The 27,798-nt window shown below is 36.7% G+C and overlaps 1 protein-coding gene across 3 annotated transcripts in view; it reads left to right on the forward strand.

The window, feature by feature from the left end:
- The window catches only part of STRBP (spermatid perinuclear RNA binding protein), a 174,218-nt gene that overhangs the window by 111,463 nt on the left and 34,957 nt on the right, over positions 1–27,798 (forward strand). For all 3 annotated transcript variants that reach the window (XM_012721303.1, XM_012721302.1, XM_004677358.2), the window contains exons 2-10: positions 2,344–2,516; positions 8,272–8,492; positions 13,334–13,499; positions 16,585–16,729; positions 23,461–23,552; positions 24,077–24,172; positions 25,211–25,322; positions 25,972–26,069; positions 26,278–26,389. In XM_012721303.1, coding sequence (XP_012576757.1) covers positions 2,514–2,516; positions 8,272–8,492; positions 13,334–13,499; positions 16,585–16,729; positions 23,461–23,552; positions 24,077–24,172; positions 25,211–25,322; positions 25,972–26,069; positions 26,278–26,389 — 1,045 coding nt within the window. In that variant the 5' untranslated portion in view covers positions 2,344–2,513. The remainder of the gene's footprint in view (positions 1–2,343; positions 2,517–8,271; positions 8,493–13,333; positions 13,500–16,584; positions 16,730–23,460; positions 23,553–24,076; positions 24,173–25,210; positions 25,323–25,971; positions 26,070–26,277; positions 26,390–27,798) is intronic.

The following is a 27,798-nucleotide window of genomic DNA, read 5'->3' on the forward strand; positions in this document are numbered from 1 at the left end:
CATTACTTTTTCAGGTGGTACTTTTTGACTAAATGTTTGTTAACACATCCATGTTTTTCCAATTGTAAATAAAGCAGCAATAAACATGGGGGTGCAGGTATCTTTTTCAATCAGTGTTTTTGTGTATAGTTACTTTTAATGCTGAATGAAAGAAGATTGCTGTACTTTTATAAAGGTGATACACAATTCCCTATTATAGCAATCTTTTCTGCTTTCAATCTACTTTCTTAAATATGGTTGATTTATTGACTTTCTCATTAGAGTGAAACTTGTGGACTTTTTCAGTTCTCATCTGAAGGTGTTGAAGTCTTTTAACTGCTTTGTTCACAGCTAAATATTGAATGGTTGAATGCCCTGAAATGGACTAGGTTTGGGAACAGGAACAGCAATGCTGTATAGTACAATCTTTGTTTGGAAGGTATACTTTTAGTAATAAGATGATCTTTCAGATGTCTTCTACTTTGGGATCATGTTTTATTTCATAATTTTTTTTTAAAGATTTAGTTATTTATTCATACAGAACTGGGGTACAGGCCAGAGATGCGGAGGGTGAGAGGATTCACCAGAGACAGAGTGGGGAGCAGAACAGGCAGATCGACGAAGTACACTGCTGAGGGGAGCAGCGGGCGGGTCAGGAGAGGTCTGCCACGCCATGTGGTCACCTCCGGGGCAGGCGGGGATCGAACTCATGCGGAAGTGGCTTTGACTTCTTAGTGCTGTGCTTTAACCCGCTGCGCCACCAGGGAGGGCCTATTTCATAATTTTTATGCAAAAAGGCCTCATGAGTGACAGCATGTGTGTTTTCACTGTACCTTAGTGGTTATTTGTAAAAAAAAAAAAAAGTTAAATCCACTTATCAGTTGTCACATAACTCCCACCCCCTTTAAAAAATCAGACTTCATTAGCCTTTATCAGCTGAATTTTGTAAACAAGAATCAGGGGATTTGGTTACAGGATATGAATGGTTTGCATGTAGGTCACAGCTGGGTATCACTTGACTATAATCATTTGCAGAATTGGGGAGAGTTCATTGTTGCACCCATAACTTTCCTGGTCCCAGAAAGTCAAAGGATTTTCTTTCCTTAGGGGAATAAAGGATGGTATTAGGAAGCTGTTATAGACAAAAGTTCTAAAAAGAAGTTTCTTTATGAAATGAAACTTACCTTAAAAAAAAAAAGATACTGAGATGAAGCAGAAACTGTTTCTTGGTGAGTTTTCATGTTCTTGTATGTAAATTACTCTGATATACATGTCATTAATCATGTGTTGTGATAATCTTCTCTAGATTTTTTGAAAATAAATATTTTTTAAAAAAAGATTTATTTATGCATACAAAACTGGGGGTACAAGCAGGAGGTGTAGGGACAGTGAAAGGATTCACCAGAGACAGAGTAGAACAGGCAGATTGACGTACACTGCTGAGGGGAGAAGCTGGTGGATCAGGAGAGGTCTGCTGCACCATGTGGGTCATCTCTGGGGCTTGGGATCCAACTCGCACTGAAGTGACTGTGGCTAGCTTGCAGTGCTGCATCCTTACCCATTGTGCCACCTGGGGAGGTGGGGGGGTAGATTTTTTTTTTTTTCAGTTGAACTTACAATATACAGGGATTTCATCAGTGCTTAGAAGAGTTTAGTTTACCTAACCTGGAATAAAATAGAAACTCATAGAAATGGAGTAAAGGGGTAATAAAATGATGACTAGGTCTCTAGGGAGAATATACTGTGGGGGCCCTTCCATGGTGAAATGAGGATCTGGACTATTCAGGAGTCTGGCATCTAGGTTGAAGAGGGAACAGTCTCTCTCAGAAGTTAGGGGAAACAGAATCCGAAATGCATGCTGAATTTCAGGTCTAAAAATGACTAAAGAGCAAACATTATGCTTATTCATACTGTCTGTTGGCCATATCAAATGGGAAAAACCCATGGTTCTAGTCATTGGTGGTATGTTTTCAGATGTTTGTTCTTTGAGTAGGCTGACTAATGCCAATTTCTAATTGAAATCTCATAGTTCATTATAATATTGTTGTCAGCTATGGTAACATTACTTTTCCAGGTGGTACTTTTTGACTAAATCTTTGTTAACATATTTCCTTGAGTACAAGTCAGCCTGCTGCCATATTGATGCTATCAGGAGGGTCACTTTTCGGGCCAGACCCCCTGGGCGTTTGGGCCTCTTGTCCAAGCTTTTAGTCCAAAGCTTTTAGCTTTTAGTTTGAAATAAGATCATGTTCCATCATAAAACTGGTCTCCTTTTTGTCACTAACGCCTTTATATACTCTACACTCAGGTAAGAAACTGTAAATAAGCATTTATGAAAAGCTGTATTTCTCTTTTCTGTTGCAGGTATATTCCAGAGAACAAGTCTTCAAACGTCTTTGCTGCATTGACGCTGTGCTGTCAGGGGATTCAGGCTTATGAGGAGGTACTGTCACACGAAACAGTGTCTAGTGAAGACGCCGAGAAAGAGGGGAAAGGATCATCGGAAAAAGAAGCTAAAAACACTATAGAAAACCATGGTAGGTTATTATTTACATTTCCTTGATTTAGTTACAAAAGACTCTAATAGCTTAAAATTGAGTGTTAACAGTTGAGGGACAGTAAAACTGGTGTTGATTTTTGGCTCTTGTACATAACATAAAAATGGCACTCTATTTAAACAAAGCAACTGGGCTCGGATTTATTATGAGCCCTTTAAACCACCAGATGGAGCCCCATGAGCCTTGCAGGCCATCAATTATTAAATGCAAGGAGGGAATACTCATAAATAATATTTTCAAGTAAATCTGGCATTAGTAAACTTATAAAAATGGCTAAGGTCACTTTGTACTTGAAGTAATGTCATATATCTCTAGCCTTTTATCTGATGTTTTCCATGGAAATTAAAAATCTTCAGTCATCCTTTAGTTACTGATAGGAATGGTGTAGCCGTCTATAAAAATGTGTGAGAGCAGATAATTAAACAAGTCATCTTTTCCCACTTTTAAAAATAATAGTATGGGCCCTCCCTGGTGGCGCAGCGGGTTAAAGCGCAGCACTAAGAAGCTAAAGCCACTTTCGCAAGAGTTCGATCCCCGCCTGCCCGGGAGGAGACCACATGGCGTGGCAGACCTCTCCTGACCCGCCCACTGCACCCTCAGCAGTGTACTTCGTCCATCTGTCTGTTCTGCTCCCCGCTCTGTCTCTGGTGAATCCTCTCACCCTCCGCATCTCTGGCCTGTACCCCAGTTTTGTATGAATAAATAAATAAATCTTTAAAAAAAAATAATAGTATGAGTAAGTGTTTATTGTGCTGGGGGCACTGAAGTAAAATCCGGGAAACCTTGCATTTTATGGAAAGTTGAATTTAATTGAATTTGAAGTATTAGTTGAGATCATAACTTCTGTTGCTTAGTTTTTTGTTTTCTAAAGATTTATTTATGTGTACAAGAACTGGGGTGAAGGCCAGAGGTATAAAGGGGAAGAGGGTGAGAGGATTCACCAGTGAGAGAGTGGGGAGCAGAACAGGCAGATCCAGTGAAACACACTGCTGAGTGGAGCAGTGGCTGAGACAAGAGAGGTTTGCTGAGCCCTGTGGGTTACCTCTCTGGTCAGGGGTCAGACTTGTGCTGCAGTGTCTGCAGATAGCTTGATAGTGCTGACTTTAACCCTTGTACCACCACAGAGACTCTGTTGCCTAGTTTATTAATTGGTAAAATGTGCTGAATATTTTCCCCCTCATATTTGGTTCTGTAGGAAATTGTGTGAATTTCCCACATAGTATAACTGAGAAAAAACTTATAAAAGATCCAACAATAATGATCATCAGCATTTTGGCAATATGTTTAGCAAATCTGATGGTGCTTCTTTAATTGTTATTTGATTGAAAATGTTCTCCCTAGAATAGGATCAAAACTGGGGTGGGAAGAGCACACGAGACTATCGTGATGGCACATGGGTGAATTGGTGGTAGAAAGTTCACGGGGGTTACAACTGAGATGAAAATATGTACAAAATGAAGAGTGATGTTAATATATATATTTTGAGATTCAAAAAAAAAGGAAAGGAAAATTTTCTCCCATAGAGATTATGACTTAATGGACTTGGTCTTTTTTTTTTTTTATGAACACAGAAGTATTTTTTTTTTAAAGATTTATTTGTACATACAGAACTGGGGTACAGGCCAGAGGCTCAGGGGTGGCGAGCGGCTTCACTAGAGACAGAGTGGGGAGCAGAACAGACAGATCAACGAAGTACACTGCTGAAGGGAGCAGCAGGCGGGCCAGGAGAGGTCTGCCATGCCATGTGGCCACCTCCGGGGTAGGCAGGAATGGAACTCATGCGGAAGTTTAGCTTCTCAGTGCAGTGCTTTAACCCGCTGCACCCACCAGGGAGAGCCCAACATGGTCTTTTTTTTTTAAGATTGATTTATTTATACATATAGAACTGGGGACTACAGGCCAGACGTGGAGGAGGTGGTGGTGAGAGGATTCACCAGAGACAGAGTGGGGAGCAGAACAGGCCTACTTAAGAAGTACACTGCTGAGGGGAGCAGCAGGCAGGTCAGGAGAGGTCTGCTGCGCCATGTGGGTCACCCCCTGTGCAGGGATTGAATTCATGCAGAAGTGGCTTTAGCTTCTTAGTGCTGTGCTTTAAACTACTGCACCATCAGGGAGGGCCACTGGACTTGGTCTTTACAGAAGAAATCTATTAATATGTTCTGGATAGTAGGAAAAAATGTCAGCTTGGGGTTTTCTCTGGTTTTACGGTGAGATGTAATACTAATTTACTGGCATCAAATTTTCAAGTATCGATATTTACAGCAAAGACTTTAACACAAAATATTACCGTCCGTTAACCACTAATTTCACATAAGACGCTGTTGGTTGCCTTTTAAGTGGAATACTTTTGGGTTATTTGAAACTCACCAACTTATCCTTATTCATTTTGTTATGTACTGGTACAAATGTCTAAATGGTATTTGTAAATTTGGAAATATTCAGAGGTTTTTGCATGTGTGACTCATCTGGATCTACTTTATTAAATTTTCATGAAATTTATTCTATTTTTGGGCTCTAATCTGCTCTATCAATTTCTGGGCCAGCATGTCATTTTAATTAGAACTTTTAAATTTTTTAATATTTTGTTTTAGAATAAATGCCAGCCACCCATTCATCTTTGTAAAATGTCTTTTGAGATTCAGTATTTTTTTCCACGAATGGTTTTTGACATTATTATTTTTTAAATAACATTGGTTTTAACATTGTATAAGTTTCCAGTGTGCAGCATTATCAATCAGTATCTGTATATACTACATTGTGTTCTTTACCAAAAATCTAGTTTCCACCAATCAGCATAGAATTGACGACCTCTTTACTCAACTTACCAACTTCTTTCTGCTAACCACTGTTTTGTTTTTGTAGTCTAAAGTTTAGTGAGCTTCTTTGGTTGTTGTTCATTCGTTTCTGTATTTACCACATATGATTGAAATCATATCGTGTTTTTCTCAGTCTTATTTCACACAGCAGAATACTTACTTCACTTAGCATAAAACATTCTAAGTCCATTTAAGTTGTTTCAAATGTCAGGATTTCATCTTTTTTTTTTTTTTTCTTTAATTGATGACTACATCTGTATCCACCAATCTATGATGGGCATTTGTTGTTTTCAACCCTTCATTACTGTGAACAATGCAGTGAAAAGGGGGCTCATATATTTAAGTGTGTTAATTATTCCTTGGTTAAATACCCAACGATGGGACAGCTGAATCATGTTTCTATTCTGTATGTTTTGAGGAATGTTCATACTGTTTTGCATAATATCTGCATCAATTTACATTCCTATCAGCAGTGTATGAGGTTTCCCTTTTCTACACATCCTTGCCCACATTTGTTTTTTTCCTTTTTAATGATAGTCACTAACAGTTGTGAGGTTCATCACATCTGCTTTGGGTTTGCATTTCTCTGTTGATAAGAGCTCTGAACATATTTTCTCTTGCCAACTGATTGTATGTCTTTGTAGTAGTGTCTGTTCAGATCCTCTGCCCATTTAAAAAAAAATAATATACTAGTTTATTTTTATATCATTTTGTGCCTTTTTTCATCTCAGTTGTAATCCCCATGGGCTTTCCATCACCAAATCACCCATGTGCCATCACCATAGTCCAGTGCATTTCCCTCCCCTCACTGTTTTTTGTTCCCATTTCCCAATCCACCCCATAAAATGTCTCTGTATATAGCTGTTCATCATTATTATTTTCTTGCCTGGTCCATTATACTCCTGTTATATGAGTAAAACCATCACTATTTTTCTGTTTATTTCACTAAACATGATCTTTTCCAGCTCCATCCATGTCAGTGCAAAAGGCATGTGTTTATTGTTTTTGGTTCCTAAGTAATATTGCATTGTGTATATGTACCATATCTTCTTAATCCAGTCATCCACTTTTGGCTCTACCCATTTTTTTTTTTAATTTTACAACAGTTTATTTTTACATCATTTTGTACATTTTTTTTCCATCTCAATTGTAATCCCCGCGGGCTTCCCATCACCGAGTCACCCATGTGCCATCACCATAATCCCGTGCATTTCCCCCTCCACCCCCACAAAATGTCTCTAGTATATGGTTGTTCATTATTTTTGTTATTTTCCACCTGGTCCATTATACTCCTGCTATGAGTGAAACAACCGGTATTTTTCTTTCTTTCTGGCTTATCTCACTAAGCATGATCTTTTCCAGCTCCATCCAAGTTGCTGCAAAAGACATGTGTTTCTCTCTTTTGGTTAATGAGTAATATTCGATTGTACATATGTACCACATCTTTTTAATCCAGTCTGCCCATTTTTGAACTGAATTCTTTGTGCTGTTTTCTTCTGTTTTGTTTTTGTTGAGATTAGGAATTCTTTATACATTTTTGTTATTATCCTCCTTGTCTGATACATGATTTGCAAATACCTTCACCCTTTCAGCAGGTTGTGTTTTTGTTTTAACCTGTTGTTTTTTTTTTGCACTGTGCAGGAGCTTTTTTTTTTTGTTATACATTGATTTGCTTTTTCTCTTTTTTCCATAAAGACATTAATAAGACGGATATTGAAAAACTTGCCTCACCTACATTTTCTTATATGTACTTTATGGTTTCATATCCAATATTCAAGTCTTTAGTCCATTTTTGTGTGAATTTTTTTTTATACTTTTTTTTTATTAAAAAGTTTATTTTTACATCATTTTGCACATTTTTTTTTCATCTCAATTGTAATCCCCACGGGTTTCCCATCACCAAATCACCCCTGTGCCACCACCATTGTGTGAATTTTTATGTGTGGCTTAAGGTCTAGTTTTAGTCTTTTGAATGTGGCTGAGTTTTAAATAAACCAACTTAAGGGAATTTTAATTGTTTTAATTTAATTGTAACAATGCATTTGTAAATAAGCTTGGGAAGTCAATTCTTTTGCAATATGTATTTTTCCATTCTGGAAATTTAGATTGTTTTCTACTAATATATTTTAAAATTAAAGCCTTGATGGCCTCCCTGGTGGTACAAGGGGTTAAATATCAGCACTGTTAAGCTGTTGGCAGCCACTGCAGCGTGAGTTCAATCCCTAGCCAGGCAACTAATCCACCTGGCACAGTAGACCTCTTCTGTCTCACCTGCTGCTCCCCTCAACTGTGTATTTCAGCAAATTGGCCTGTTCTGCTCCCTACTCCATGTCTGGTGAATCCTCTCACACCACCCCCCGCCACCTCTGGCCTGCTCCCCAGCTCTTGTATACATAAATAAATCATCAAAAAAATTAAAGCCTTGAACTAAAGTTTGAATGACAAATAGTGAAAAATACTTTAATTATCCATAGTTTTACTATAGTGTTGACATTTAACTTTATATTTCTTTATTACTGTAGTATGAAATCTCAACATTTCAAGGTACAAAAGTATTCATCAGTTTAGACAAGGTATCATGAATCATTGTCATGCACTTCTAGACACCCTTTTTAAGCTAGGAAGTGTCTGTTTCTTGCAGACGTTGCGTACTATGAATGATCTTTCATAGTATTTAAAACGTACAGGTTCATATAAAAAGGTAGTGTATACATAATACTGAGTATTGACCTAGGTGATCTTAACATGAATGAAAAATCTCATCATTTCCTGGTGTGGGGTTTTAATCTCATTCCTAAGCAGTTTTTTATTGTGGTCAAGTATTTCACATTTGGCAATGTTATGAGCTGACTTATTTGATGCCATCCTTTCCCATAACATTTCCTTTGTTGAAGTAATTGTTTTCTTTCTCCTCACAGAGATCTATTAGATCTTTTGCCAATGATGACCGCCATGTTATGGTGAAACATTCAACAATCTATCCGTCTCCAGAGGAACTTGAAGCTGTTCAGAATATGGTGTCTACTGTTGAATGTGCACTTAAACATGTTTCAGATTGGCTGGATGAAACAAATAAAGGTGCAAAAACAGAGGGTGAGACAGAAGTGAAGAAGGAAGAGGTCATAGATACCTATTCCAAGTGAGTGTGGCCTGACTTTGCTGGTGCTTTACTGTCAGCCCAGAAAAGCCCAGGGTTTTCTTCTTTATGTGATTGTAAACAAAGACAGTAAATATGGAATTTTTCTGAAGGAAAAATGACTAAACCCAGAAAAAGAAAATGGACCTGTTCGGAATGCCTTTTGAGACTATACCAAAACCTTTACAATCTTCTCTTTTGGCGGTTGCGGTATGTCATATTTTCATGGGCTTGTTCTGCCTTGTGAATTCTGAAATAAATAGTTGTGTTTTTGATCTCTGAGAAATCACAAACTATTACTTTTGTCAGGTGTTTAAAATGAAAGTGTAGAAAAAGAGTGTAGGAAAATGTATTTTTTACTCTATTTACTTTGTTGATTTCCAGGATTCAGCATGAGAATGCTGCTGAATCCTATATGGAGTCTCATTGGATAATTGTGGAATAAATGAAGGCCTAATGAAAGTCTTTCCACAATTATTACTATTTCAACTGAGAATTCTCTAACAGTATTAAGAGGTTAGTTAGATGAAGCTGTTACAACCAGAGTCATACTTTGAAACCGATTATATCTTGTTAAGCTTAGAATTGTTTTGAGCCATGTCATGATTTAGAGTATGACTTCCTTTGAAAGATAAAGCTTTTGTGACTCTTCAGTATTAATTGACTTAAAAGCATTACTTTGGCTACAGCTTATAAATTGAAGCCAGAAGCTACAGAATTCTTCCCCCTCCCACCATCCAGCTTTCAGTTTAAAATCAATATGATAAGTAAAGATTAGTGGAAAGGTATGGATGAATTGATTTTCTTCAGGTGAAAGAAACTGTAATCTTTTCATCTTCAGATGAGTTAGCATCAGTTTTCAATTAATAACATAATAAGTTGACTTTGCTAACTATAGTAATATAGATTGCGTCAAGTCATAACCTTGTCAGTTTGAAGGTTCTTGGGAGTAATTGAATTTTTTCTTGTATATGATGGCTTTAAAAAGTATTCTGGGCCCTCCCTGGTGGCACAGCGGGTTAAAGCACAGCACTAAGAAGCTAAAGCCACTTCTGCATGAGTTCGATACCCGCCTGCCCCGGAGGTGACCACATGGCGTGGCAGACCTCTCCTGACCCGCCCCCTGCTCCCCTCAGCAGGGTACCTTGACAGTCTGCCTGTTCTGCTCCCCACTCTGTCTCTGGTGGCTCTCCCACCCTCCACATCTCTGGCCTGTACCTCAGTTCTGTTTGAATAAATAAATAAATAAATAAACCTTAAAAAAAAAAAGTATTCTGTCTGTCAAATTTGGGGGTTGAATTAATTAGTAGTAGAGCCAACAATCTTTAACTGTATATCCCAGTTCTTGTGCATATTAAATAGTCATGCATTTCATTTTTAAAATTCACTTTGAAATTTTAAAACTTTTTATTGTGGTAAAGTATACATAGCATAAAATTTGACATTTTTGCCAGTTTTAAGTGATTTCTTTTTCAGTGGCGTTCAGGCCTTCTTAATCCATCTTCTGTTGTTTCTTCTTAAGGCAGAATAGATCTTTACAAAGCGCTCTGGTAGAATTTGCTTAACTGGAGCAAGTCAATGTATTTTGAAGGTTTTAAAAAAATAACATGCTCCATGCTTTTCATGTAGACTTTTAATATAGCTATGTGGAAGCTCTTGATCATTTCTGTAAAATCTTTCCATTTTATGAAACGGTCCCATATTGAGCTCCTGTCAGTGCTGCTTAACCACTGGTGGGACTCAAGGAGGGCAGAATAATTGTGTCTGTATTTTGTATAAACTAGATGTAGACTCATCTTCCAAGAACAAAACTGTAATCATTACTGTACCAGTAATTAACACAGTAGTGTTCCTGATTTATGCTAATGGCCTTACAAAGCATGAAGATGGGTGAGGGCCAGCTTCCCTTTGTTAAGTACCTTGTGTCCAGGTACCCTTACACAGCTTTTACTCATGCCATCTTAATTTACCTTTTATTTTTCTTTTAAATATTTATTTATGTACATAAGAACTGAGGTTCAAGCCAGAGGTGCAGGGGGTGGGAGGGTGGTGGTGGTGAGATGATTCATCAGAGACAGAGTGGGGAGCAGAACAGGCAGATTGACTGAGATATACTGCTGAAGGGAGCAGCAAGGAAGAACAGAGAGGTCTGCTGTGCCATGTGGGTCACCTCCCAGGCTGGGGATAGCTTCATAGAACTGCTCTTTAGCCCATTGTGCCACCAGATAGGACCCCAATTTACCTTTCCACATTTCACTCTGTCAGAGAAATTGTGTGAGATCCTATTTGTACTGTTAAGGTTGTTAGGACTCTTCTTAATTTAAATAATGCCCCAAATTTGGGCCATTTGCTCTAGCAACACCTACTATATTCAAATTCTTCATGCAGATTTACTAATTTTTTCTGCTTAGTCGTGCTGTCTTCTGCATAAGACCAAATATATTGTCATTGTGGTAAAGAACTTAAGCTAGCTAGTAAAGACTTGTTAATAATAGCTACCATTTATTGAAGGCCAGTTACAGTACCAGATTATTTTTCACGCTATCTTAAAACTAACCTACATAGTATTATTACTATCACTCTCTTCTACCTCTATTTGATTTTCAAAATTTCCACTGCTTCAGATTTGCTTATGAAAAAAATGACTCAAAATCATTAACAAACTTTAACTTGTTTAATTACAGTCACTGAGTTGTTATGGGTGGTGGAGCCAGGATTCACATTCTTATTTGTGGATCCCTAGTTATCTTAGTACCTCTACTTCAGTATTTTATGACTAGAGTGTGACAGTACAGAGCAGGGAGGGATCATTTGTTGGTTCTTGGGATCAGAGAAGAACTTACAAAGTGGGTAACATTTGCAGTAGGTAGGGGTTGGGCAGGCAGTGAAAGTATGGAAGAGAAAATGAATCAGCACAGGGATTGTTTAAGGAATAATAGTTATTGCTTATTGAGTTATTTATATACGCCAGGCACTGGGATAAGTTCATTACTTTCATTAAATTAAGAGATGTTATTCCTTTTTTACAAAAAAGAAAGTAGACTCAAAAGGATCCATGAATTTTTAATTTATCCAATATCACATAGTATGCGGCAGAGCCAGTATTTGAACCAGGAAACCATGCTTCTTCTGAGTTGCTGCCCAATATGTAAGTGTAGTGCCCAGTATGTCAGCAGGTAGAGTGATAGCCATGCCGAGCTTCTGGAATATTAGTCAAGCTATTCTATGCTGAATACACACAATACAGTAGATTGGAGGTAGCAGAGGTGACATTTAAGGCTAGTCAGGAAGAGGTTATTAAAGTTGTTTAGGTGGCAGGAGATTGGAACTGGAAAAGATGCTAGTTTGAATGCTTTGGTTGGAGGGTGATTATGAAGGTGGGATTTATAAACTATTTGATTTGGGAGAGCAAGAAGATGAGAGGACAGGGATAAAAATGGAGGAAGAATCAATGACCAATTCTTTCCTTAATAACAGATAATTCTCTATATGTGGGTCACTTGATTTAAAATGCTTTTTATTTCTGTATGGCACCACCTTTACAGTTTTTCATTAAGATAATGTTTGTTGAATCCCTAAGGTATATCATGCATTGGACAAGTGGCTGGATTATTTAAACATCTGTCTTATTTCTACTGTCACAATTTGTTTCTCCCTCTTTTATCTAGTTCAATTTTCCCTCCACTTGCTTTTCCCCAGCTCTTTTCTTTGACTCTAGTTAGAGTGACCTTTTTCTCTGTATAACCAAATCAAGACTGCTGTAATCAAACTTTCAGGTTGTCTTGCTTTGACCTTTCTCCCTCTTTTGAGCTTAGGAAGCAACTGTAATAATGCAAGAATCTGAATGTTGTGGTCAAGCCAACTGGAATTTTAATCCAAATTTTACTATTCTACGCTCACTATGAACTTGAACAAATAACTAGCTATTCTGAGATTCACATTCCTTGTCTTTCAATGGCTTATTGTGAGGTGTAAATGAGAATTAGAGGCTTGCAGTTCTCACATTTTACATACTTCCCCCTCTTAAGCAGGGGCTTTCGTATTTAACTACAGTGTACATCTCAAGAACAGGAGAGATTTGAGCTCATGTAACATATTTTCCATACTCAAATATTTGCTTACTTGTTGAATGACTGCTAAGCTTAGTTAAATTTCCACTTGTGACTAAGGAAGATGAAACTTCCTTATTAAACTTTCCATATTAAAACCAAGGATAAGTTGATATTTTTCTTATGCACCATTCATGATGATGTCCTTTGAATGTTTCTTCTTTTAGTTGTTACTCAGTGTAGAATGGATATGCTGGCAGGTTTTTTTTTTGGTCTAGTTCTTCATTTTTATAACATTTTACTTTCCTCATAGCCTTTGGGAGATTCCTCGAATCTAGAATTAATATGGAACCTTAGCTCATCTAGCTGACAGCTACTTTAACTTGGATGCATACTGAGCAAGAAGTACCCCTAGGAATGGAGTTCAGATCTTTTGGATTTCTACCCTGATTCTCTTTCTCAGTGTGCCATATTTATCAAAGATTCTTAATTACTGAAAAAAATAATAGGAAGTTTTAAGATGTTTTTGAAAGATATTTTAAGGAGCTGAGCACTTTTAGATTTTCCTAAGCAACACAGATGTAATAAAAAATTAAAAGACCTAGAGTCTGAAATATACACCCTGTTGATTACTTGGGAAAGACAAGTACTGTGTATGACCTTAAAAATGAGTCCTACTTTGAGGAATTTTGAATGTCTATAATTACAGTTCTGTGAATATCCAGGAAGCTAAGTAATGAAGTTATAGTTTGGGAAGTAGGTTGTAAATGTAATCATTCAGACTTTTATTTTTAGGGATCAAGGTGGCCGGACATTGTGTGGTGTTATGAGGATTGGCCTGGTTGCGAAAGGCTTGCTGATTAAAGATGATATGGACTTGGAGCTGGTTTTGATGTGCAAAGACAAACCCACAGAGACCCTGTTAAATACAGTCAAAGATAATCTTCCTATTCAGATTCAGGTGAGTACGGTTTAATTGCACTTTTAGGAAAATTTGCAAAAAGGTGAAAATAGTGATCTTGATGAATTTATAACAAGGGCAGGTACAGACAAAAAGAATACCACTACCCTGGGTCAGTGACTCGTCATCATCACATTTAAAGCAAACTTTGGTGACTAGATATATTTACCAAATTAAGGGTGCTATTGAGGTGCAGTCTTTAATTTTTCAGGTGTATCTTGCTAAGAATGTTTTCTAGACTAGGTCACTCATTATAATGCAGGAAAGGTCAGAGAGCATAGACAATTGGAAACCTTCATAGGTCATAACTTAATGTTAAAGGCTCAGCAATTTTAACATTCATTCTGTTAATGAAAGAATCATTTCTAATTCCTTGTTTACAAATGTGTTTTACATTGGGATGCATTTAGAACATTTTTAGGTTGATATGCTTCATGAAGGATGCTCCTTTGGCACCTCAGGATTGAAGGCAGTTGGTTAACTGGATCTCTGATCTTCCTAGACCCACTCTGTCAACTTGTTCTAAGGTCCATCCATTCACATCACTGATTGAGGAACAGATGATCTTTCAGATGTGTTATCTGTGTTAAAATTAGATTATATCTTGTTAATTTTATATCAGTCCTTATATCCATGTTATATAAATAGGTATCAGCCTATACGATCTAAATTTTGCGTTATTAAATGCTCTTTTTTCTTATGTTGGCTTCTGTTATTTGTATTTCTTACCATACACATACGCACACACATTGTGATCACTAGTAATATTTCAGGAAATTATTTTGTGTATGACTTCTACCTTTTTTTCCTTGTTTGCCCTATATTTTCTTTGTTTATGTGGAAAACCAATCTTTTCTAATATATATAATATTTTCTTTTATACCATCTCCTGAGCACTCGTAGCAACTTTCAGCTTTTCACTCACTATAGCACCTAAGTACCTTGATTAATTGTACCATGTCTTTTTTTCCTACATGTACTTTTCTTGATTTTAAGACTTCCCTGAACAAGGGAGATGAACAAAATCAGAAATCACTTATAATTAGCCTAGCCCAAACCTCGTACCATGTCTGTCACCTTGTGTGCATCCTATGGTGATCTAAATGAAAAAAAGAAACTGTTAGGTTCAACTCATTTTCTGATGAACATCTTTTTTTTTTTTAACTTATTTATTATGCATACAGATTTGGGGTACAGGCCAGAGGTGCAGGGGCAGTGAGAGGATTCACCAAAGACAGAGTAGGGAGCGGAACAGGCGGACCCCGACGAAGTATACTGCTGAGGGGAGCAGTGGGCGGGTCAGGGGAGGTCTGCCGCACCATGTGATCACCTCCGGGGCAGGTGGGGATCGAACTCATGCTGAAGTGGCTTTAGCTTCTTCAGTGCTGTGCTTTAACCTGCTGTGCCACCTGGGAGGACCCATTTTCTGATGAACATCTTTAATGTTCTTATAATAGTGAAATAAATGTGAACAGCTTTCAGTTTTTTTCTCTATGCTCTTATTTTTTTCTAAGGTCTGTCTTACCTTTTCTTGTTTCCTCTGTTCAAATTTAGGATGATATATTTTCTTTTCTCTATCTTCTTTGGAATATTTAATGTACATGACTTTGGAATAATGTGCCTTCTTTGGAATATTTTTTTTTTTTTAAAGATTTATTTATTTATTCATACAGAACTGGGGGAAAGGCCAGAGTTGCGGAGGGTGAGAGGCTTCACCAGAGACAGAGTGGGGAGCAGAACAGGCAGATCATGGAAGTACACTGCTGAGGGGAGCAGCGGGCGGGTCAGGAGAAGTCTGCCACGCCATGTGGTCACCTCCGGGGCAGGCGGGAATCGAACTCATGCGGAAGCGGCTTTAGATTCTCAGTGCTGTGCTTTAACCCGCTGCGCCACCAGGGGAGCCTCTTTGGAATATTTTTATGTACATGATGGCTTTCAATTCTTTTAATGCACACAATTCACAAATATCTTAGTGTTTCCATTCAACTGTTCGCACAAAGTAATAGAAACTAAGTTTTCACTGCCAAAAAAGATCCTGTGTACCCTGTCAACTTAACATGTTTAATATATAACACTATATTAAATATAACTTAACATGATTCTCTTAATAGATGATGGTCCTAATTTTGTGGAAGGCTCTCATAATATAAGTGTACAATCATATGTTCAGAGAAATACTGTGTGTTTTTCAGTGGATAGCACATAACTTATTCCACATGGTAACTTGCGCTAGGATGATCTCTTTAAGGCCTGTTTTCAGGGAAAGGGAAGCATATTACTTGTTCTACTAATTTTTTACTGGTGAGTGACTGTGTGAAAACTTTTTTTCCTTCATGCTTACTTGATTTTCTTTAAATCTATCTTAATAATTCCCGAGCTTGTGTTCTGTCGAAAAGGTACTAGTTAGGGCCCTCCCTGTGGCACAGCGGGTTAAAGCACTGCACTAAGAGGCTTAAGCCACTTACACATGAGTTCTATCCCCGCCTGCCCTGGAGGAGGTCCACATGGTGGAGGAGGTCCACATGGTGGAGGAGGTCCACATGGCGTGGAGGACCTTTCCTGGCCCGCCCACTGCTCCCCTCAGCAGTGTACTTTGTTGATCTGCCTGTTCTGCTCCCCACTCTGTCCTTTGTGAATCCTCTCACCCTCCGCATCTCTGGCCTGTACCCCAATTCTGTATGAATAAATAAATTTTAAAAAAAAGGTACTAGTTTAAGCAAGCATTTGCAGTGATTTGTTACTCTACAGAAGTTCTCTGTAATGATTTCAAGAACAATAATTGATGTTTATCATATTACTATTATCTGCTATTTTACTTAAAATATTAGAAAGTGGTTTTAATATCACTTCATGATTATACAGATGTTTGACATTGTGGTTGCTTTCTGAGAGACTGATGGGGAAAGACCATCTGCTGGTAAGTGGGGAGGAGAGCAAAATGTTATCTCTAAGCTAAAGAATTAAAGACTTCATTCTTTCAGCACAATAATACTAACAGTTAATTACATTTGAAAACTAAGGGGCAGTCATTAATTTTTTTTAGATTTTACCTAACTAGGTGTTTTTAAAATTTGATGACTTTCAGAAACTCACAGAAGAGAAATATCAAGTGGAACAATGTATAGATGAGGCATCTATTATAATTCGGAACACAAAAGAGCCCACATTAACTTTGAAGGTGATACTTACTTCTCCTGTAATTAGGGACGAATTGGAAAAGAAGGATGGAGGTACATACATACATAGATATATATGTGTATATATATTTTTTATTTTGTTTTGTTTGTCCATATAAGAACTTTCTTGAATGCTGTGTTAACTATGTTTGATGGATTTAACAAATAACTGTTTTATGCCTCATTGCATTTTAAGTATCTTTGTTTCTACATAATAACTATATTTTTTGAAAAGTATACATTTAAAATATAAAATGTTTATTCAAAAACATGTGCTTAATCATGTTGGCCCTAACCCTGCTTTAATTTAATGTTGTACTATTTTGGTACTCTGTTTTGCTAAGTCTAGTATTGCATTGTTATTGGTATCAGCTAACTTATTCCTTGTAGTTGGCTTAATGATTTGTTTTCAGAATCAAATGTGGTCTAAAACAGTATTTCAAATTTATTCACTTTAAAAAAAATACTGGTACTTTTTGATTGCTAATATAACAGTCATTTACCTAATTATGCAAATATGTTATAATGTTAGAGGTATAAATTGTTTTTTTTTTTTTTAAAGAACTAATATTTAGTAAATATTTTTCTAGGAGTTTGAGAACATGTGGACATTTTTAATATGGCATATGTGGGGACCATACTTTAAAACTTTCTTCTGAAGTTTCCAAAGAATTCTAAATAGGAGTGTTGGCCTTAGTGGAGTGAGAAATCCATTTACCTTTGAGAAGTAATAAGGAGTTGGCAGCTTCTTCTGATGTTTTTAATCTTGTCAAGCTAGCTTGTTTCTGCTTCTTGTTCCTGTCCCTAGAAATTTGCCATGTGTTAATTCTGTGTCAGGCCTTTGACCAACTGGCCCTTCTCTGTCATGACAGTTTGGAGGTAGTGTGGCTTAGCTGGGGACTTCCTGTTGCTATATTTTTTCCATCACTAGAATGTCAACCTGAAATACCAGTACAGTAAGAAATATTGGTCAGTTTCTTAAGTTTTTTCAAGTTGATCTTCAGCTAGAAAAAAAGTGCTTTCTACCACTGAAGTTGAACTTGGGGTTTTGGCACACATGACTCAGAACATCTTAAAGTAAAAGTGACTGACAGACTCCTTTAAAAAAATTTGAGTAACTAAGATCATCTATGCCATAATCAACAGATATAAACCAAACTCATTAAGATTAAAGGGCATCTAATCTTTAATTCAATTTATGCCTGTACCTTCATTTTTATATAAAATATCTATAGCACGTTTGAAGAAACAACCTTAAATGACTTAATTTCTTTAACAGCTTTACAGTTCACCATTAATGTAGAACTATAAAATGATTTCTGAAGTATCAAGATAATTCTTTTAATTCTGGTAAGCTGTGTTCTTCTTCACTTTCTAGTGTAAAACCAACCATTTCTAAGTATACTTACAGGTGTTCTTAAAAATTACTTGAGTTTAGGGCCCTCCTTGGTGGTGCAGCAGGTTAAAGCACAGCACTGCAAAGCTCCCTGCATCCACTGCAGCAGTTCAAACCCATGACAGGGAGGTGTCTCACATGGCACACAGACCTCTCCTTTCTCCCCTCTGCTCCCCTCAGCAGTGTACTTTGTCAATCTGCCTGTTCTGCTCCCCACTCTGTCTCTGGTGAATCCTCTCACCACCCCTGCACCTCTGGCCTGTACCCCAGTCCTGTATGCATAAATAAATGTTTTTTAAAAAGTTACTTGAGTGTAGAGAGATGAGAAGAAGATTGAAGTGGCCAAAAGCTAGGTTAGTTACATGTTTGCTTATAGCTACTGTAGGTATTCCTTCCATTTCTTTTTTGAAAGTACTAAGAACATCAGGCTTCTTTTTTCCCATGATTTTATATACTTACATGAGATTTTGGCAGTTTGTAGTGATACCCTTAAGTTTTGTCTGTTACCTTTGTACCTCTAGTTTTTGTTCAGAAGAGTGCACCTTTACTAAAAAAAGTTATTATAGAATGGAATTCAAAATAGGAGAGTCATAGTTTCTCTTCAAGGTATTTGGGTTAATAAAGGATCCTAAGATCTTTTGGTCATAAGCAGAGGCTCACAGTTGATATTAACATTGTGTGGGATCAGGTAAGGTGTTAGAATTGGATCTGTAAGGTTTTACACCTTACTTCCTTTCTTTTCAAGTGGCAATGAGATTTGCTTTGCCATTGTTTTTAACCTCCTAGCTCTGTTGACTTACTTACTATCTATCCCTCATAATATGCTCATTTTGTCTAACCTAGGCTTTGTCAAAGGCAGTTTCTTGTTTTGCACTAGCAGTTTTGCATATTCTCGGCAAATTTTAGGCTCCTGCATAACTGAGCATTTGAGACCTAGGCTGTACAATTCTATTTTACCGACAGCTCTTTCACCTTTGATGCAGTTCTTTTCAGCTGTGTAAAAGGTGGTGAAAGCATATATTCCTTGGGTTCTAGGAATTTCTAGAACTGAAAGATCTCTTTTAAAAAAACTCTATCTTTAAAGTGTAAAAAATATACATTGCTACTTTTTTCAAGAAAACATATTTCTATAGCATCTCAGCTTCTCCTCTTCCAAAACAGACTACTCACAATACATACCATAAGTCTTGTCTTTCTGTTCCTTCTCTTCATTGTCCACATATTTGAGTAAAATGTGAAAAAGAAAGTAGCATGGTTAAGAGCAGATAGAACTGGAAACTTGGGGCAGCCTAGAGCATCACACCTCCCTTCTTAGGGAGTGGGTCTTGCTTCAGATCACCAGTAGTGTTTTTAGTATCAAAAAAACACATATCAAATTTCTTTAGTATTGTTTTTTATTTCACAGGTGAATTTCCTACACTGTTAGTTTCTTTCCATCCTCTAAACCTTTATGTGTAGGCCCCAGTACCATTTGTTTCAGAGTTAAGTCCATTAGTTAACTATTGCTGTGTGGTCCTGCCAAGTTTCATTTTAAAATGTGTGTAATAAATACCTTATAAAAGTTGTTTGAGGTCTAAATGAGAGAATTTACAGAATATGAATTGTATACTCTGTAGCACAAGTTAGTTGATCAGAAAAGAGTGACATTTACTCAGCTTTCTAAAAAGATACACAGTACAAATTTATTAAGACTACCCTGAGTTAACAGTGAGAATAATGAGCTCTTGACAGGTCTGAAGAACTGAACCTTTCTAAAAAGATACACAGTACAAATTTATTAAGACTACCCTGAGTTAGCGGTGAGAATAATGAGTTCTTGACAGGTCTGAAGAACTGAACCTAAACACATGGAACTTTTAAACACCCATTGAAATGTACTGTTAGAATCAGTGAGCTGTGTTTGCTGAAGGGCCAATAGTGAACTTGTTAATTACATAGTTTATGATTCACTGATGGTAAGTATCTATTCCCTTCTCCCATCCTAAATTTATCTCTAGCACTTGGAATGGTGCCACATACCGTAGTAGGTAATAAAAAATGTTTTTTAAATGAATTATCATAATCAGCATCTTCTCAGATTAAATAGGAGTATGTGGTTTGTATATAATGAGTGTTAACACTGGGCAGCTCAAAACTCAAGGATTATGTGTTGAAGATTTAGCTCAGTTAAAGGTAATTTATACTGTCTTATAAACTCTCATGTAAGATTTAATTTAACTTACCAACAACTGTATGAAGTAGCTAATTGCCCTGTTTTATAAATTAGAAAAGTTGCAATTTTATCTAGTTCCTCTGACTTTCCTATTAGTGTCTGGGATGAGTGTAGGAACATAGTTACTGATTTAGTTACTCTGCAGCACACAGTATTGGCTTCTTTTGGTGTTAATGATTTAAGTCCAAAGTATATATGATATTTGGGTGATAAATCAGCTGTTTATTGTATTTACATTATAGTTTGAAACTACTGAGTCTGCTTAGATTTAAGCTAGGATAAAAAAAATAAAAAAAAATAAGCTAGGATAAACCTTCTGCCCTCAGTGTTGTGGTATAGTGTCAGGGAATTGCCAGAGTCTGTTTTCCATGTTTTGGTAGCAGTGTGAATGTAGCAGAAGTTCACCAAAATATCCCTGCTAGGGTTGGGCATTAGCTTCTCACAATCTAGAGAATTTGACAGGGATTAGAATGATGCTACAGGCTTTTATTTTCTTGCCTTCCCTAGCTCCTAGACCTATGCCAGCCAGTGCAAACCTTTACCCAGAATCTTTTTAGTGGCTGACTACCTACTGAGGGAGGCATTGACATGCCAAGCTACATTGTTAACATAACTTAAGAGAACTGTGCCCTCTATACTATCTAGTGCTTTTGTTGTCTTATGTTTTGCCTGGTCAGTACTTGAAGCATACTATCTGCGTTCTACAAAGTCTCAAGGAATTGAGAGAAGAGGCTGTCAGGATACCTTCAGGCTAACTAGAAAATTCGCTACCATGAACTTAGTCACTCAGCTTCATCCAAATGGCCAGGGAGACCTTCATGATAACTAAGTTCACTTATTTTATCTTTGAGAAGCCCAGGTTCTAGGCATGTACTGGCTTTTCCCACCCCTCTAGCCTCTAGCTTGCATGTGAGGACTTGAGAGAAACTGACCAACATTTTCTGCAGTATAGTGTGTTTCTGGTCACTGATCTAACCTCTAACCAAATAAAATTAGGCATAGTAGACTTTTCTAGTAATTTGATTGCTGGGAACGGGTTATGTACCTTCATGCCCTGACATCAGGTCACTGAGCATTAAAATTTTTGAAAGCTGGTTTTCTTTGCTTTTGGTTTTTTTGTCACTCCTCAGCCCCTTCCCCTACCTCCATGTCACTGTAGGAAAAAAAAAAATCAGTTCTATTGTTTCTAAAGACTTCAAGATCTTTGTTTTAAAATCAGAAAAGCTTTGCTTCCTCACAAAATTGAAACACCTAGAATAAAATTCATATGAAATGTTAAATTTTAGATTCTGCTAGAAATAGCAATGTTTTCCCAGCAACAGTTACTTCATTAAGAAAAGTAATTTATTTTTCTTAATGAATGAAAATATATTAATCTGTATTCTTATGTAAAGGGGATAGGCATTCAGGGCTCAGAAGTAACACTGAAGTGCCTTTCAAGTATACATTGTTTTACTTAAAATAAGTAACTTTTAAGAAGACAAAATGAGATGAATTATTACATCTCCTCTGCTTTTCCCACCTCATGAATGTTGAAACATTTTTGATCTTTTGACTGGTTGACTGTCAGAGCATGAAGAAACATGGCCATTCTGATGCTGCTAGAAAAGGGAATCTGGGCGAGTCTTTTTTTTACTGCTTGTTCCTTTATTTCTTTTTAGTAGAATCTTCTACCTCCAAATGTTGACTGCCTGTAGCAAACATGTTTCTTCTGTCTTTTTACAAGTTTGTGGCTATAATTTGACTCTGGAGATAAAATAATACATCTCAATGTTTTGCCATTGTACCCATTTAAAAATATCTGTCATAATGCTATTTATAGCTCTGCTTTCTGGACAGAAGTACCAGAAAGTTCGAAGAATTCAGTTTGCCTAGTCTTTCCTCCCCACTCTTCACTCCTCATTTCCATTGCCACCCTCTTCCTCACACTCTTATTTGGTCAAAAGACAAAATAAATCTTAGCTTGGGTTGCTGTTAACTTAAAGACTGAAGTCTTAAAGTAGTTCATATCTTGCGATTACATTATTTAGCAGTCAGTCAACCTTTAACTTATCTAACTTTTGAGAGATTCTAGTAATTTACTTATAGTAGTTTGTTTTATCTGAGTTTTATATGAGCTTTACACAGATGCTTGTTTGACCATAAAGATTTCTATTTAAAAGCATTAAAATGAGTTATATATTTTGTGTCATTTTTATAAAGACAAAACTGAGTGAGTCCAGGATCTACATTACCATAGTATGTATGTATTTCTTTTTGAGACATCCCATTTTTCAAGTAAATAAGGGTGTAATGGGTTGAGACCCTGTATTGTGATTTTGTTAGATCAGTGTGCAACAATGCAAATATCTGCTGTAAGCTCACCTGGTCAGAAAATAAGCAGTAGCACTCCTGCCTTTAGAATGTTGCAACCATTAATCACATGTTTAGCTTTTAATTTTGTTGATTTGAGTTATCAAACTCAACTTTAAAATGTCAAGGCAAATCAAATGGCTATAAAAGATAGTATTCTTTACTACCTTTTTATAAAAAGGTATGTAAAAATTGAAATGTATTTCATATTTGTAGTTTTATCATTTTTGCTTAGAAAGGAGAAGACTCTAGGGTGACTTAGTTTCCATGGTGAAGTTTTAATGATTATCTTATTGGATGAATTTATTGTTAAGAAGTATAATTTCTGTGGTACTTCATGTATCATGATATTCTTAGTGCATCTTAAAGGGACTACATAACAGTTTTTCTTAAGAATTGATTTGTGATTTAAACCCATTTTATAATGAAGTTTTTGCCATTGGTTTCAGATTTCTGTTGTTTGCACACTGCCAAAGGAAAAAGTGCTAACTACCTATTACCTATTTTCTGCCCATGATGTTATCTATATGCTTAATAAGATCCCAGATTGCACGTTACAGTAGTCACTGACTCTTTTACTGAATGGACTCTTTAGTGCTCCTGTTGTGCTTATGTATAGAACCACTCTGATGCCTTTTTATTTAAGTGATCATAGTGCACTTAACTAGGAAAAAAAAAATCTGAACCTCAGAACCTTCTGGGAGTCATTAGTTTACTCAATGCTGCTGTTTTTTTTGTTTGTTTGTTTTTAATTATTGTTTGATAATTTGACAGGAATCCCTGGTCAAACTGTATCTGTCTCTCTCTATCCCATTTTCCCATTAGAAAAGGTTGCGATGAAAGATCCTCCGGACTTACTGGACAGGCAGAAATGCCTAAATGCCTTGGCGTCTCTGCGACATGCCAAATGGTTTCAGGTTGGCTCTGTTATTATCTTATTGTCTTTGTAGCCTTGTGTAGGTTTCATTTAGAACCCCTGCTGCTTAATGGTTTCCAAGTTATATACAAAGCGGGGGCATTCTCTACCTAATAAGGTTGTTGTAGCAGTAAATGAGTTAATTTAGATAAAGTGCCTTATAGCTTCTGCTATAGTTAATGATATGTTTATTATCTTATAATCCTTTTTTGGTTTAGTACTGAAGTCCAGGTTATGGTTTATACAATAAAAACATGGGTGAGAAAAGCTACAAGTTAAGATAGTTGTCTGAAATGGGTTGCCATGAAGCTATAAAAGCAATTTAAATGTTGTGCTTTTCTTTACTGTAAAAATTTGCTTTAACTAGTTTTTGTTACCTTTAATAACCTGATTTTTTGGTTTGCTTGACAATTGATGAATTACTAACTAATTAGTATTCACTTTGAGGAACCGCTCCATGATCACTGTGCTTAAAATGAAAATTGGGTTTCAACAGGAGTATTGGAATCATTTTGTTTGTTTTAGGCAAGGGCAAATGGATTAAAATCATGTGTAATTGTCCTCCGCATTCTGCGTGACTTGTGCAACAGAGTCCCTACATGGGCACCATTAAAAGGATGGGTAAGTACTTAAACATGATTAAAAGCAAATTCTGAAGCTATGGTCAGATAAAATTCTGTAGAAGTTCCATGTTACTGTAAAATGGCTATGTTGTGAGCTAGATAATGTGTGCATTAATTTTTGTTCTGGAAAACTAATTTCTTTATGAAATTTTTAATGTATAGATAGCCTGTCTCATCTACCTCATCATGTTCATGTTACAGCTGAGATATTTTTTCTGGCACAAAGGCTCTGTACCTATTAGAAGTATACATTTTCCTGTACTTTTACTCTTTACTGGTGTACTTTTTTCACCTATTCCCAGGAAAGCCTCTTTATTAAAATAAAAATTACCTTATGTACCAACAAAAGGCTCCCATATCTACTTTTTACCTCTTTGAGGGTAGACGCTTAAAACTAAGTTCACTCCAGTAATTATAGTCAAGCAAATAGTACCCAAGTGTGGACATATTTTATATTGCAAAACTTTTGTGCCTCATTTAATCTAGACTACATAAGAACATTAGAAACAAGTGGAGATGAAAGGGGGGTCATTTCAAATGAACATAGCAGCTTTTTTTTTTTGAATTAGTATCACATGTTTTAAGCTCATTCAATATGGAGATTATGTCCTTCATTTATTCTAATTGTACACTTGGAGCAAGTGCTCTGTCTGTGGTTTTAGTGCTTCCTAGGTTAAGTGGGAGATAGGTGGGTTGGGTTTGACCATTGACTAGTGATTACTAACTTATACGAAGGCTTATTAAATCTTTCTTAAATCAATTAGATGACCATGTTTTCTTAGCTATTCCTTTCAGGATAATGGAAAAATGAAGTTTTGTAGCAAAATAATCTCAGTATTCTAGCTCAGAAACAATTGGCTTAAAAATTCTAGCAGGGGTAAAAGTTGATAATAAAGGAGAAAAATTAATTGGGGCCTAAATGTTAAATTGATGTTCATCTGTTTGGACTCTTGTAGATAGAAATGTCAGCTCACGTTTAACTGGAATCCTTTTAACACTTGGTGCATGTACTAATTTGTAATTTAATATCTTCTAGCCACTAGAGCTTATATGTGAAAAGTCTATAGGTACTTGTAATAGACCTTTGGGCGCTGGGGAGGCCTTGAGACGAGTAATGGAGTGTTTGGCATCTGGAATACTACTTCCTGGTAAGGGTTTCAAACTCTATAGGCAAAAGAATCAGAAAAATCTCCTTTTATTTTTCTAAATATATGCTAAGTCTGTGCACTCCAAAGGAAAATGATTCATAGGAGTTTGTTTTGCTTGGAATTTTAGCAACTAGCATGTTTCAATGTTGGAAAACTACTTTAAACCCTTTTGATCATTGTAATTTGTTTTATATGTACTAACATAAAAGGTACTAATAAGATATTGTGTCTGCTAGAAAATTCCTTTATCTCAAGTTCTGAATTTGAATATGTAGATGTTTGCTTGAAATGTTTGAAATTTACTCTGTTTGCAGTTTGTCATTTAATTTGAAAATATTTAATATGTAATTAAATAACGTAATTCCCTTAAAGATTTAGGGATGACTCATCATGCTATTTCTAAATTCCCAAAGTAAGGCACAGTTTTGACCTTAAATATACAAGTAACTTCCAGTCAAATAAGGACACTTAAGTGTCAGTATCGAAAATGAGAGCAGGTTCCTTTTTACTCCTTTTAATTGAGCCGACTTTTAACCTAGTTATTCAGTTTTTCCGTCCCTTGCTCCCTCTAGCTCCCCCCCCCCCCCATTAGTCTGTTGAATTCTACACTCTAAATGGCTCCTTTGTTTCTCTTTGGTCATTGCCACAGGGGGTCCTGGTCTTCATGATCCTTGTGAGCGAGATCCAACAGATGCTCTGAGTTATATGACCATCCAGCAAAAAGAAGATATTACCCACAGTGCACAGGTATATGGGGTATATCACAGATGTTTTAAAGGACTGTTGTTAACTTTGTTTTCTGAATTGTTCTATTTAAACACATCTTGCTGTTGGGAAGTTTTACCATTATAATATTAGAATTTAATCAGTGTTTTTTTTTTTTTTTAGCAAGCTATTCTAAGGACTTTATGAATGCCTGATGAATTTTGAATAAATGCAATCTTTTGTTCTTTAGCATGCACTGAGGCTATCAGCCTTTGGCCAGATTTATAAAGTGCTGGAGATGGACCCCCTTCCATCTAGTAAGCCTTTCCAGAAATATTCCTGGTCAGTTACTGATAAAGAAGGTGAGTGAAAAGTTCTTTATTGGTGTTGGAAAATGGGCAGTAGTGAAGGTCATGGGCTGCATCTCTTGCTAGAGCTGAGGGAACATAATAATTGTTAATTCAACTCATATATAAGAACATTTTTTGCCTTTCTTCTTGACTTCTCTTTTGTTTCACCTGTGAGATTAGTCTACTTTCATTTGTTCTTATTAGTGATGAATTTATATGACTCCATTCGCCAGATTCTTAGACTTAGGGAACGTGCTTTGAGAACTCCTGGGTTAAAGAAAAGAGATAACCCATAAGCTGGAAGGAGATATTAGCACTGTTTTTCCCCTAAATTATTGTTAGGATTGTTAACTGTGATGAAAGACTGACTCTTAATCCATGAAACTCTGCTCATGTACATGGAGGATTTAGAGGACAGATCCATGAATTTAAGCCAGTATATGATTTCCAAGAAATCAGGGAGCAATTTTTTTTTTTAACGATTTATTTATTTGTGCATACAGAACTGAGGTACAGGCCAGAGGTTCAGAGACAGTGAGAGGATTCATCAGAGACAGAGTGGGGAGCAGAACAGGCTGACTGACAAAGTACACTGCTGAGGGGAGCAGTGGGCAGGTCAGGAGAGTCCATCACACCATGTGGTGGGGATCGAACTCATACTGATGTGGATTTAGCTTCTCAGTGCTGTGCTTTAACCTGCTTCGGGCCACCAGAAAGAGCCCCCAGGGAGCAATTTTTTTAAAAAGATTTATTTATTTATTTATTCATACAGAAGTGGGGTACAGGCCAGTGATGTGGAGGGTGAGAGGATTCACCAGAGACAGAGCAGGGAGCAGAACAGGCAGATCGACGAAGTACACTGCTGAGGGGAGCAGCGGGCGGGTCAGGAGAGATCAGCCACACCATGTGGTCACCTCCGGGGCAGGCAGGAATCGAACTCATGCAGAAGTGGCTTAAGCTTCTTAGTGCTGTGCTTTAACCGGCTGCACCACCAGGGAGGGCCCCAGAGAGCAATTTTTAATGTAACTTACTGATTGGAGAGTAGTTGACACTGTTTCATTCTAACTTTTGTTTTTAAAGACTGTATTTTGGGAGCTAGGCACACTAATAGTTTAATGCAAATGAAATATAGTAACTAAGTACGTATGAACAGATACTACTTTCTGTTAAAGAGAGCATCAAAAATACCTAAGTAGGCATGAACAAATACTGCTTTCTGTTGAAGAGAGCATCAAAAGTAATTGACCTGAGCAGTAAGTATTGACTCAAGAAAATGCTAAAGTCAGTTCTTTACCCCAAGGGGCAATAAATCTTGACAATTAAAGACTATATAGTTAATCTCAGTATTGCAGAGTTTCACTGAAAGTACTTGGAAATCTTATGGCTTGAATCTCTTAAGTATAATTTTTCCTCAAAGAAAA

The sequence above is a fragment of the Condylura cristata genome, unplaced genomic scaffold, assembly GCF_000260355.1.
Source record: "Condylura cristata isolate star-nosed mole 26May11 unplaced genomic scaffold, ConCri1.0 scaffold00006, whole genome shotgun sequence".
Taxonomy (NCBI): domain Eukaryota; kingdom Metazoa; phylum Chordata; class Mammalia; order Eulipotyphla; family Talpidae; genus Condylura; species Condylura cristata.